The sequence below is a fragment of the Medicago sativa genome, chromosome 3 (genome assembly GCF_051527215.1).
Source record: "Medicago sativa cultivar Bolivia chromosome 3, Bolivia_mono, whole genome shotgun sequence".
Classification (NCBI taxonomy): domain Eukaryota; kingdom Viridiplantae; phylum Streptophyta; class Magnoliopsida; order Fabales; family Fabaceae; genus Medicago; species Medicago sativa.
In genome coordinates, this window is record NC_140751.1 from 76,346,926 (window position 1) to 76,360,437 (window position 13,512).

The 13,512-nt window shown below is 33.8% G+C and overlaps 2 protein-coding genes across 2 annotated transcripts; both read left to right on the forward strand.

Moving 5' to 3' along the window:
* The first annotated feature begins 2,511 nt into the window (after positions 1-2,511).
* Positions 2,512-3,436, forward strand: LOC146940310 (uncharacterized). Its single transcript, XM_085749866.1, has 2 exons — positions 2,512-2,564; positions 2,698-3,436. The coding sequence occupies exons 1-2, from the start codon at positions 2,512-2,514 to the stop codon at positions 3,434-3,436; spliced, it is 792 nt and encodes a 263-aa protein (XP_085605992.1).
* Positions 3,437-4,833: 1,397 nt separating this feature from the next.
* On the forward strand, positions 4,834-5,458 carry LOC146940311 (large ribosomal subunit protein uL15x). Its single transcript, XM_085753994.1, has one exon. It carries the CDS (start codon positions 4,894-4,896, stop codon positions 5,335-5,337), a length of 444 nt encoding a protein of 147 aa, XP_085610120.1. The 5' UTR covers positions 4,834-4,893; the 3' UTR covers positions 5,338-5,458.
* The last annotated feature ends 8,054 nt before the right edge of the window (positions 5,459-13,512 follow it).

A 13,512-nucleotide genomic window follows, 5' to 3' on the forward strand; every position in this document is an offset into this window, starting at 1 on the left:
AAATTATCAGAGTAATTCACATAAACGGAATGCTACATCTCTTTATCATAAAATCTTAACAAAATAGATAATAATTTATCCTTCAAAAATTCATCAACATAATATTTAAAAAAACTTCGCAGCGGATTTAGTTTAACAATAGAAATAGTCTCGGCACGCAGACCTCATCATAAAAGTCTCATAAATCTTAGTTCAATAATAATTCTTAAACTTCAAAAGCAATACGTAAAGGAACAGAAAATAGTATTAAAATCCCCATCCCGTTACGTATCAGAGCACCTAAGGACACAGTGAGAGATAGTCACCCACGACCGCATCTAATCTTGATTACCTGCAAGTTACTCATACGAAGAGCAACATTTTCAAGCAGAAGGGGTGAGATTTCTCAAACAATGATATTAAGCTTATAAATCATAAATTACATTTAATAACTTAAATATCATCACATATCTTAACAATAATCATGTAACATCATAGGATTATCATAAACATAACTTTATCATAATCAACTTCATAATCAAATTCATAAAGAACTTCATATTCAAATTCATAATCAATTTCATATTCGTTCAGCAACATCATTTGATAAATCGACTTAGCACTTGACTAGACAGTGCAACTCAACTCGACTATGCAACTCAACTCGACTATGCAACTCTTACTCATCGTAAATCATCTTGATATGCAAATGCATGTGGTACCAATCCAGGGCATCAAGCCCTCAACATAATTGAGCGTTAAAAGGCTCCAGGACATCAAGCCCCCAACATATTTGAGCGTAAAAAGGCTCCAGGGCATCAAGCCCCCAACATAATTGAGCAAAAGCTCCAGGGCATCAAGCCCCCAACGTATTTGAGCAAAAGCTCCAGGGCATCAAGTCCTCAACTTTGAATGAGTATGCATGGACTAAACATCTTACATCTTAACCATCTTGATCATCATGGACATCTTATACGACCCCAATAATTTGGACGACATCTTACAACTTTACAACTTAGACCGACATTTACAACTTTATGACAATAATGGTCAACAACAACAAACCAACAACATATGCAGCAAATAACAACTCTTATACATCATATAATCATTAAAGAATGAATCACATCAACATAATCATCATAAATAACACATATAGTGCATAAATAACAAATCTCACATCATTAATAATCTTAGTCATCTTAACTTAGGCATTCTGGACAACTTCTAATAATCTAGACATCCTCCCTTTCCTACTCCAAGTTCATCTTAAAACTACACAATCTTTAAATAGTAACACGATCTTTAAATAGTAACACATCTTTAATATACACATCTTCGAATAACACATCTTTATATAGCACATATTTAAATCACAAATCTATTACACATCGTCAAATAATACATCAATTACGTCATTAAATAACAAACATATTCAATTTATCTTCTAATTAAATTCATTAATTAAGTAACCGATGCATACAGGATGAACCTTTCAACAAGTAAATGCCAGCAAACAAATAAAAAAATGTTCATAAACATAATTTTAAAAAAACATGTGGATCACTTCTATAATTTTAAGAACACAATCATATATTTATCACAAGAAAAATTGAGAGGAGTATTAACGTGGTTTTGCGATTCTCAATCAATGAATCGACAAAAGCACCAAAATAATAAGAAAAATACTCCTTTGATCCATATATAACTTTATAAATAGGCATATAAAATTAAAGCTAGAAGACAAATGTACAGATGAATGAAAACCGAATAAAATTACCAAATCGATGGATCCACTGATGAACCAAATAGAACGAAAATTCAAAACTATGTACAAGTTGTTACGATGAGTATTAACCAATACAGGATTATCGATTTCATACAATTGCAGCAAAATTATAAATAAAAACGAATTCGAGCTCATAAAAACAATGAATTTAGAGACAAAATCACAGCAACAAATTAGAGCACGAGTTTAACATAAATTCAATAAAAGATCATAGAAAAACAATGAAAAACAAAACCCTTCACTACCTATATGTTCATACAACCCTTATGGTGAATAGAGACTTCCCTCTTTCAAACTCATCCTAGACCATGTTAGATGCAATCTAATGATCTACAGACTTAATATTAGTGAAAGATAGTCTCACCCTTACTTTAGATTGTTTTTCTGGAATCAAAAGCAGCGTTCTTCGTTCCTAGGGTTCTCTCTCTCTGAGTACCCCTCTTTCTCCAAAAAGCGGTTTAACGTAAAAACTCTTTCTAATCTAAGCTTCCTTATTTATAATATTAATCACTCTTCCTAAATCTATTTAGGCCCAATAACTTATTCTAACCTCCAATTATACTTACACTAATAATTCTCATATTCTAATAAATAATAGAATAATGTCACATAATAAAATACTAACACTACATATATATAAATAAATCACATAAATAGATTCTAATTTAATAAAAATAATTAAATATCAAAGTGGCGTTACTGGAGTTATTCTTCTTGGTGGAGGGAGGTGGGGAGGATCAGGGATGGGGGAGGTGGAGGTGTGGGTGGTTGTTTTGTGGAGTTGGTGTCGAAAAAGGTGGTAGATGGTACTGACACGTTGCTTTGGTTTGATAAATGGTTGGGGTCAGTTCCTTTGTGTGTGCGTTTTCGCAGGTTGTTTGAGTTATTTGAAAACAAATCCATCACGGTGGCTCAGTTGTTTTCTCTAGGTGTGGGGCACATGGGGGAGCGTGGCAGTGGAGGAGGAGGCTGTGGGCTTGGGAGGAGGAGTTGTTAGAGGACTGTAGGGCTCTTTTGCTTGATGTTACTTTGCTTGATAATGTTTCAGATAGGTGGGTTTGGCTACCTGATCCGACATGTGGATATTCCGTTCGAGGTGCGTACCAGTTGCTTATTACTCAGGGTGTTCCGGTAGTGGACTTGGCGGCAGATTTGATTTGGCATAAGCAGGTTCCTCCCAAGGTCTCAGTTTTCGCTTGGAGGTTGTTACACGACAGATTGCCCACTAAATCTAATCTGGTTATTAGAGGTGTAGTCTCTCCAGAAGCCTCTTTGTGTGTTTCAGGGTGCGACGTTGTAGAAACGGCCCAACATTTATTTCTAACGTGTACTGATTTTGCTTCTCTTTGGCCGTTGGTTAGAGAATGGATCGGTTTTACGGGGGTGGACTCCAATGTAATGTCTGATCATTTTATCCAGTTTGTTCACTCAACAGGTGTTGGTAAAGCTAGGAGGTCTTTTCTTCAGCTTATATGGCTTCTTTGTGCCTGGGTCTTATGGACTGAACGTAACAATAGGGTGTTTAACAATGCTATTACTCCTATTCCCAGGCTCCTGGATAAAGTAAAATACTCGTCGTTAGGTTGGCTGAAAGCCAAAAAGGTTGCCTTTATGTTTGGCACAGATAGTTGGTGGTCGAGCCCTTTTCAATGTTTGGGCATCGGCTAATGTTTGTTTTTGTTTCAACTGATTGACACTTTGTATCTTTAGGAGTTTCAGTGGCACGTCTTGTACTATTGAGACTACCTGTGGTGTTTATATATATATATATATATATATATATATATATATATATATATATATCCCATTTTTGATTGTTAAAAAAAAAAAAATTAGAGACCATATACAAGAATTTAATCTGAATCGCAGCCCTGGCAAATTGACTAGTACGTCGATTTCAAGCACCAACCCAGCGTCGTAACTTATCCCCTAATGTTGAACTGCCACCGATGAAACCCAACAACAAAACTTTTCACATGAGATTTTAGTCTACCCCAAGAAAACAATTTAATGCTCTCAATAAAAACTATGCAATGCTGTATTATTTTTTATTAGTTAAAACTTATTACCACTAGTGATTTTTTTTTGAAGGACAATAGTAGTGAATAGTGATTATACTAACCTAATCTTAAAAAAGATTAATATAATAATTCTGAGTTAAATATTTTTTCCCAATAAATATATTAACTTTCATCTCCACATATTTTTAGTCACCAATTCTAGTAATCGTTCCTTAAAAGAAAAATTAGGTATCATTTTTAAAATATAACGACATGTATCTAACATAAGTCCCACGACAAGTGTCATATTGTTTCTTTTATGAGGTGATATTGCTGAAGAGAACCGAACATAAGATTTTAAAATGAGTATACGCCAAGTTCCTAAACCAACACTACCAAGTCAATCTAAGTAGAATTACATTGTTGAGACCTTAAAGACATCTTTAATCTTTAAATAATCCAAAAATTCAACCTTTAATTTTAGATTACAAATCAATTAATAAAGATTAAGAGTTAAAATCAGTGCTACAAACTTTCAAAGTGAAAACTAATTGCATATAATTACTTTAAAGGTCTCTCGCATTGTTTAAAAACTCTTTTAGATTTACCGAATCATAACTTCTGATCACCAAACTTTATTAAGAGTCACAGCCAAGTGTTTGTTTTTTGGATCAAAATGTAACTCTCAATCCGTTTATTTCAGTGGTCGAGCAGTTTGATGGACCTATAGAGTAATCACCCTAATTGTAAGGGTATAAAGCAAAATTATCCAATATTAAATGATAGTTTCTTATCCAATCCTACTAGTTTATCACGCGTCCTACGAAATTTAATATTATATATCTGAACAGGATAAATTACATAGGAAAAAACATCTTCCAACACCCTAAAACATTTTCGATTTCATAATGGAGGGTGGGAAAAGAAACTCAATAAAAAATAGGCTACCTAATCTTCCAGTCCAAAAGTCTCGGGCTAAGCCCATCATTTCATTTCTACCAAAATTCTCAAAAAGCCCGTTTGAAACCCTACTATATAAACAAAAACTCAGAATCCCAAACACCCAAACCCTAATTTTCTTCGCAGGGGCAAGCAAAGCCGCATCCAAAGCAAAACCTCACGAAGATGACGACCCGCTTCAAGAAGAACAGGAAGAAGAGAGGTCACGTGAGCGCCGGTCATGGTCGTATCGGAAAGCATCGCAAGCATCCCGGAGGTCGTGGTAACGCCGGAGGAATGCACCATCACCGTATCCTCTTCGACAAGTATCATCCAGGTTACTTCGGTAAGGTTGGTATGCGTTACTTTCACAAGCTTCGTAACAAATTCTATAACCCTATTGTCAACATCGACAAGATCGCTTCTCTCATTCCACAAGATGTGAAGGAGAAAGCTTTGAAGGAGAATAAAGCTCCTGTGATTGATGTTACTCAGTTTGGGTTCTTTAAGCTTCTTGGAAAAGGTGTTTTGCCTCAGAACCAGCCTTTTGTTGTCAAGACTAAGCTGATTTCGAAGATTGCTGAAAAGAAGATCAAGGAAGCTGGTGGTGCTGTTGTTCTTACTGCTTGATTTGATTTTTTTTTATGGTATTTTGTTTCGAACAAATTAGGGTTTTTAGCCCCTTTTTAATTTTGTTTGTTTTTGTTGTTGACATTGAGATCTATGTTATGCAATATTTTTGGGATTTTAAGTTTATTGTGTTAATTTAATCTGCGTTCGATTGCGTTAATTTAATATGCGTTTGATTGCTGATTGATAAATTGATTAGGGTTTTTGTTAAAGCTTCATAATAATGTGGAATTGCGTTTTAGGTTAATGAAATGAATTTGAGGAAATTTAGTTTTATTGTGTGTTGCTGCAATGAGGAGATTAGTTATTTCATTTTGATGTGCGTTTGTCAAATGAACTTTTGAAAACCACTCATAAGTTGTTTTCAGCTTGATAGCTTATTTTTATAAGTTGTTAGAGATAGATTTATGAATTTATATATTATATTGTAATGTAATGTAAATTATAATCATGCATTGTATCATTGCAGTATCTTAGTGTTGAGCTGTCTTTGTATGCTGCTGTGCAAATGAACCTTGTAACCTTAGACTTAGAACATCCTACTAGGTGAATCTATGCCACATAATGAAAACTGAATAACTGATTTTGAAACATTTTTTCTGAATTCTTCATCATAAATGAAAACCTTAGAAGATTGTGTATGTGCTAAACCAACTGAGTTTAGAGTTTGTATTCATGGTGGAAGAGATGCATTTAGCATCCAACCATATTGATTGGATTGGGTTAACAAAGTGCTTCATTTAGTGAAGTGTTTAACTCAATGAGATGATGTTTTCTACTCCTTTGCACACAGTGCACACTGACAAGTGCCAACTTTGGTTTCCCAATCCAATCAACCCTAGCCTTGAATACTGATGATGAAACAGGGAGCATAGAATCTTACCCATTCTTTTATGTAATAAAAGATCAATGTCTTGCAATGTTTCTGAATGTATTTATCATTATTACATAAAAATATTTTATACTGTCGCTGGTTAACGATGATATGGCTGAAGTGGGATTTGAGGCTTCAAAGGGAATGCTTAATGTAATGAATTAAGCTTGTTCTATGGGACATAATTTTTTCAATATTCCAATTTGAATCCATGTAGGCCGTTGCCATGTTCACTATTTTTATGCATCATCACTTAACATAAACAACTTAGCTGGTTTCTTCATTGGTTTGTAGTTCTATTGGTAATGCTTACAACCCTCCAAAGCTAGGACCGAAACCAGCGTACAGCTTGTAATCAAAAGTTGAAAATTGTATAAGATTTATGTCTTCGGTAGCTTATTATATTATGCTGAAAATTGTATAAGAACCAAAAACATATTTAAGATACTAATGATAAAATTTCAGCACTAGTCCTTAGCAGAAAAAAGAAACACTCGTAATAAAATCTCAGCACTGCTATGTACAGCGTAAACATATTTAACGAGAGACCTCTTCTTTTTATAACAACACATACTTCTTTTTCAAAATTTTAAAACGCCCAGATTGCTATCATGAACGTTGCCATGGTTTGTTTACAATTTCATACCATCTTATATGTCATATCGACATAAGGAGTAAACAGGGACAGTCATGTTTCTATACAATTCCATCACAATGAACACTACAAAACCCAATTACATGGAAAGACAATTCTATACAATTCCATCACAATGAACACTACAAACCCCAATTACATGGAAAGACAATAAGAGTTTAGATATAATTAACAACTCTGTCGTTGTCAGATTTTATAAAGAAGGTTGCCTCTAATTTTTAAAACCTCACTGATGCCACCAACGGTTAAACCGTGTTCCGATCAAATCTCATTCCAAACCCAATATCGTCGACATGCTTAGGAAATACACTTGCAACGATGAAGACGATGATAATGAGGGGTTGCTTGATCTCAACCTGAAAAACGATCATGTCAGATTTCCACTTGTGGTAGAGCCATTTAAGTTAGAAAATAAAGCACGAATGAGATAGTCTTTTCCGTCATTGGCTTCTTCCATCGCTATTAAAGTGGTCGTGGAAGTAATAGATGAAGATGGATGAGGTTTGTCTGTGTTTGCGCATTCCATTGTAGTGAGTTCATTTGCTATGGTACAATTACACCGAAGAGAGAAACTACGTAGTTTGCTAGAGATCGGGATGATTTTTGTCACGACATTTAGCTTTATTCATAAAATCTTGCATGTTCTGTAAAAAAAATAAATAGCTTAGCATGTTATTTCTTTGATATTATGCTTAGTGACATCAATTATTTTGTAAAAACAACACAAAAAGGGAGAAAAGAAAACCCGAAACAAACGAAAACAAACTTTAATCCTATTGCATATGGGAACCAAATCAAAAACTTGCACATGTATTTTTTATTTTTTTTTTCAACCCTCCGGCTCTTAAATAAAGAGACTAGTAATTTAGAGTTGGTCAAGAAGTGAGTAAAGCGTGATAAAATAAATATTATTCCTCCCAAAAATTCTATGTCCTTTCCAAGTTCAATCCCTGTTAGGTGAAAACATAAGTCACCTGATGAGTCTTTCGGGTACTATGATTAACTTCCATGCTCACATTCTGCTGTAATTTGCTTAACTCACTCGAACTAGAACAACAAGGGTGATTTTGAGACATCATTTTTGGATCATTTTTATAAGTTCCGAAGAATATATTTCAACGAGAACTTGGGATAAACCTCTTTCCAACAAGGGAGCCACACTAAGGTAGAAACTAATCTGCCATGACCAGGGAGCCACACTCAGCCCCAAGTGCATCGAGTAGCCAAGCATAATATATCAACCAACACTATTTTGGGCTACACCCGACCTTTATTGTTTTTGTTGAAGGAAACAAACTTATCTCATATATAAATACATGAAGAGATGACATTAAAAAGTTGAGTATTAGCCACCCGTGCTAATTAATATGTCACTACATTAGTTTGCATCGTAGTGAACTCAACCAACAAATTTTAGTTAGAATCGAAACTTGACAAAGTGGAAATACAGTTCTAAATTATAAAACTGAAACTAGACAAATCACTACCAGGCTTATCAAAACTATCCGCCACTAGCTTAGAATTTTCTTTTTTTTTTTGTCGCACAACAGTTTAAATTTTTGTTCCAAGCAAATGCGAAAATTATTTTATTTTCACAAGCAAGGATGCAATTGTTTGTTGGTTGTTGTTCTACAATTGTTTGCGTTAATTGCACCTCAACGGCTGCACTCATACCAGGAACAATATCAACATAATTTGAATGTTTATTTGATTTAGATGTTGAGGCACGAGCACACATGCTTCCATCCATGTCCATATACTCTATTCTTTGCACTTCTTCATCCAACAACTTTGATCACTAGTGTATATTAATCAATAAGCTTGGTAGAGTACCACTCTCAAAATTACTAGACTCAAAAGGTCGAGGTTAAGACTTAGGTTGTGAACTTAGAATTACAAAAAAAAATATGAAAAAAAAAGTACAAAAAAGATAACAGGTGAAGAACCTAGGGACTACTAATATTCCATGAACAACATAATTAAAAAGCTAAATTATGTAAATTGTCCCTGCAAACATGGCTTAGTTGGATTTTGGTCCCCGCAAAAAATTGAAATATATCATTTTAATTTTTTTTGTTTTTTAAAAAAAGTCCTAGACTTCATTTTCTCACTGATTTGGTTGGTTTTTGCTTAGGTGACAGTCGCTGGCCGTACCAACTTGTACATGTGGAACACACGTAGCTTTTAACTTATTTATAGCATCCCTAAAATAAAAAACTTATTTAAAGCATTTTATAAATCATTATAATAAAAAAAATTGTTTTTCAAAATTTAATAAAAGGTTTAATTAAATTAATTATAAAGAAGAATTTATTACGGTTTCCAAATTCCCCCTTCTTCTTCATTCAACCTCCGTCCTTCTTCATCTTCTTCTTATCCATACTTAGTCAAGTTGTAGAGGGTATTCAAGTTCAACCCAATTCATCATCATCATCATCTTCTCCAATTAATTTTTTTTCTTTTCCAATTTGAAAGATTTTCTTCATTTGCTATAATTTATGGAAAATGAGCAAGCTTGGAGGAGTGTTTGAAAATGTCAGGTCACAAAGGGTATTCGTGTAACAAAGGAAGGTCGATGTCTTATTCGATTTCCATAAATGGGGCATTCATAAATGACATGTTACATTTTTTTTTTTGAAAGATAAATGACATGTTACATGTGATGCTACATGTTTGTGGGCGTAATTTATCCATGAAGGTGTATATTCCTAACGAGAAATTTTTAGGTGTATATTTCTATTTTTTTTTATTTTATTATTATTTTGATGAGGTGTTGTGTTTTAATTGGATGGGTGTAAGGATGACATGTTGGGTGAGAGTTCACTTAAGAATTTCTCATTTCTAACACATACGAGAACCAATGTCATAGATTTTGGAAACGGTGTCACTAGAATAATAAGGTTAGTTTTTCAATTTAAACCGGTTTGATGGTTAAGTCATATTGATATTGTATTGTTTCCTAATTGAGTAATATTGTTATGTGGATTTTATGAAGAAAAAAAAAGCATACTTGTGAGTTATTCATTTGGGATGAAGATATTGTACCAGGGGTGACACTCATGATTGAAGTTAATCCTGCAATGGAAGTGTTAGGATATGTCAGATGTGGTAGGAAGTGAGAACCAAGTTTGCATGAAATGCAACAACATTGATGAAATCTTGAAGGCATTTGAGTCGAGGGAAGTTTCAGAGTGGAAGACCAATTACAAGGATGAGAAGAAAAAAGTTAAATGAATTACATTGTTGTTAATCCTTAGTATGGTTTTCTTTGTTTGGTATGTTGTGGGCGAGTTTTAGCATGGGGCAATTGTCAAATTGCCTCATCTTAGGTCAATTTTGTTTTATTTGGTTTTAGTTGTACACCTTGCATTTTTATATTCCAATTTATAGGTTCTCGTGGGCTTAACTCAGTTGGTTGGGACAATGCATAAAATATATGCAAGGTCTGGGGTTCAAACCCCGACCACTACCAAAAAAATATTCCAATTTATAGCCATATTTATTTATAATATATTAGTTTTAATTTTAATTTAATGGGGACTATAATATTTTGGAGGGACAAAAACATGTCATTATTTTAGAAGAACTAAAAACAAAATCCGTTATATTTATAGGGACAAAAAATTTTAGTCCCCGATAAATTAAAATAAAAACTCCATGCTTAATTTTTTTAGAGGGACAAAAACATGTCACTTTTTTATTCGCTATATCTATAAGGTCCAAAAATTTATTTAACCCTGATTAATATTACAAAGTTTTGAGGAAGGGATTAATATTACAAAGTTAGATACAAACTAAATTTATTTCTTTATAAATAATGTAGTAAATATATATATTTATGTCATATATTTTTTTACCCCAAATTTAAACATGTCTATGTTGTCAAATTAAAAAAATTATTGAGAATGAGCTGGACCAATTAGATTTTTAAACGGGGGATTAAAAAATAACGTATTCACAAGTAAATTAATTTGAGTCAAATTATAATTGAGTAGGGTTATAAATTGGAATATAAATTACAGGGTGTACATGCTAAAACTCGCCTAAGCGGTGATGAAGTGGTCTTCTTTTTGAGTTAGGGTGGGTTACGGGAGGAACAGATATAGCTGTTGGTATTTGATATTTTACGAATGAAATTGTAAAACTTTCGTTTTGTTCTTGCTTTTATGAATTTGATCCAAAACTTCTATTTAGTCAAAAACTCATAGTATTCTTGCTTTTATAAATTCTTTTGTAAATTTGAAGCACTATATTGTTTTTTAATAAACGAAAGGGACAAAACCCTAAGAAACGAAAACATATTATGATCCTGTGCAATCATCCCTTTTGGAAGTCTTGAAATTAATCCAAAAGGGTGTGCCTCAAATCATCCTTGTTTGTCTAATTGGAGAGAGTTAAACAAATTATTACAGCATAATGGAAGTGGAAGTAAATCATGTCTTCCGAAAGGGAGTTAAAGTTATCTCTTTTTTTTTTTTAACAAACAAAAATGAATTATATTAACACTACTATAACAATCTTCTCAGCACAAGATATATCGAAAAGACCGCTTAAAAAACAAGCAGTTCACACAGAATACAACAAGTGGTTAGCCAATGCCTAAGCACAACAATGGACTCGACCACCACAACTGATCACCAAATACAAAGACAGCCTTTCCGGCTTTTAACCACCACAAAGAATAATATTTTACTTTGTCTAGTAGCTGATCTATAGAACATTCTTTCTGTTTAAATAATCTATTATTTCTTTCATCCCATAAAACCCAAACAGTAAGGAGCCAAACAAGCTGGAGAAAGGACCTCCACGATTTCAAACCACATGTGTAATAAGTAAACTGAACAAAGTGATTTGAAATATCACAATGGTCGACACCATCAAAACCAATCCAAGACCGCCAATAAAGACCACAAAAAGCCAAAACACCTGCACGACAGGAAGAAGTTGCCGGCATTCTCCAACAAACCACAACCAGACACACACAGGCACGCCTCTGAACCAAGCACACCGCGAGTCGCCAAATTAGATTTAGTAGGAAGTCGATCACAAAGCAAAAATAAACACCTTAAGCGGAACCTGTCTATGCCAACTCAAGTCAACATCATGCCTATCCTGCGGCATCTCCCGATCAGTGAGCATAGCATACACACCACGAACATAGTAACCTTCGAAGGTATCCGGCAACCACTGCCACCCATCATAAGAAAGAGTCTGCAAAGAAACATCAACAAGTAATAACCTACACTCCTCTAGTAACTCTTCCTCCCACACCCATAAACTCCTTTGCCACCGCCAAGCGTCACCCCCATCCCCCCAACCTTGTAAAAACATGTTTTTAACGGTTATTGATTTATTCAGAGCTAAATCGAATAATATGCTAAATCGAACTCGGAAGGGGGCATCACCACACCACCGATCGTGCCAAAATAAAATTATCTCTATTTATGACTTCCTCCATTTCTTTTATTTGGAGAAATACACACAAAACTTTTTTAAAAAAAGTAAAAAATTAGTTAATGATGGTTGAACCCACTTAAACTTCAGCTCATAGAAAATATATAGCAACTAATCATGTGATGGTGTATCTAGTAGCCAAGGATAATATCACTAACACTATCTCGGGCTATACATACCTTCACCCAACCTTAATCAATAGAATATCATAAACTAATGTAACGATTCTCCTATTTAATTTAACTAATAGACCGGTCAAAGGAAAATGATCCATAGACATACACTCAAAACTTTTTTACACCTTGGAATATAAAAACATAAACAGAGAAACCAATGTAACATGTTAATAAGGTGATAACAAAGGAGATAGGTAAAAAATATATGTTGGATTTTGGATGAATTTTCTAAGGTTGAAAGGACGTACAAGTTTAAGCACCCTCTGTAAAAAATCAATGGCTTAATTGCATGTTTGGTCCCTTATATTTATTTTAGTTTTCAAGTTGGTCCCTTACATTTTGAAAGTTTCAAGTTGGTCCCTTACGTTTTAAAAGTTTTCAAGTTGGTCCCTTACGTTTTGAAAGTTTCAAATTAGTCCCTTATGTTTATTTTAGTTTTCAAGTCGGTCCAAAACATAAGGGACCAACTTGAAAACTAAAATAAACATAAGGGACCAACTTGAAAACTAAAATAAACATAAGGGACTAATTTATTCCAACATGAGCAACGTTTTGGACCAACTTGAAACTTTTAAAACGTAAGGGACCAACTTGAAACTTTCAAAACGTAAGGGACCAACTTGAAAACTAAAATAAACATAAGGGACCAAACATGCAATTAAGCCAAAATCAATCATCATAAAAATAGGATCTAATATAGATAGCACAAGCTTGTGTGGGCTCCTGACTGCACTACTTTTTTTTTCTTTCTCCCTAATGATGTATTGGTAGTCAAACCCCCACTATGCCAAAACCAAACAAAACATGTCACACACACGTGACACCCACCAAACTCTCTCCTCTCTCTTAGATTTTTTAAGTTTTTTTTAATAAATAAACAAAGTATAGTTTCTTTATAGAAAATCTTCCATGGACACAATCATAAATCAATTTTGTTAGGTACATCCTCGTATGAAATGAAAAATATTTAGTCATATCAATTGACATTATTCAATTTTATTCTTTTTTTTATGGTT

Bases quoted from the DNA above. Each gene is read 5' to 3' on its own strand.
- LOC146940311 (XM_085753994.1), top strand. From the start codon at position 4,894: ATGACGACCCGCTTCAAGAAGAACAGGAAGAAGAGAGGTCACGTGAGC.
- LOC146940310 (XM_085749866.1), top strand. From the start codon at position 2,512: ATGGGGGAGGTGGAGGTGTGGGTGGTTGTTTTGTGGAGTTGGTGTCGA. The intron at 2,565-2,697 runs GTGGTAGATGGT...TGTTTTCTCTAG, and splicing joins TGGAGTTGGTGTCGAAAAAG to GTGTGGGGCACATGGGGGAG.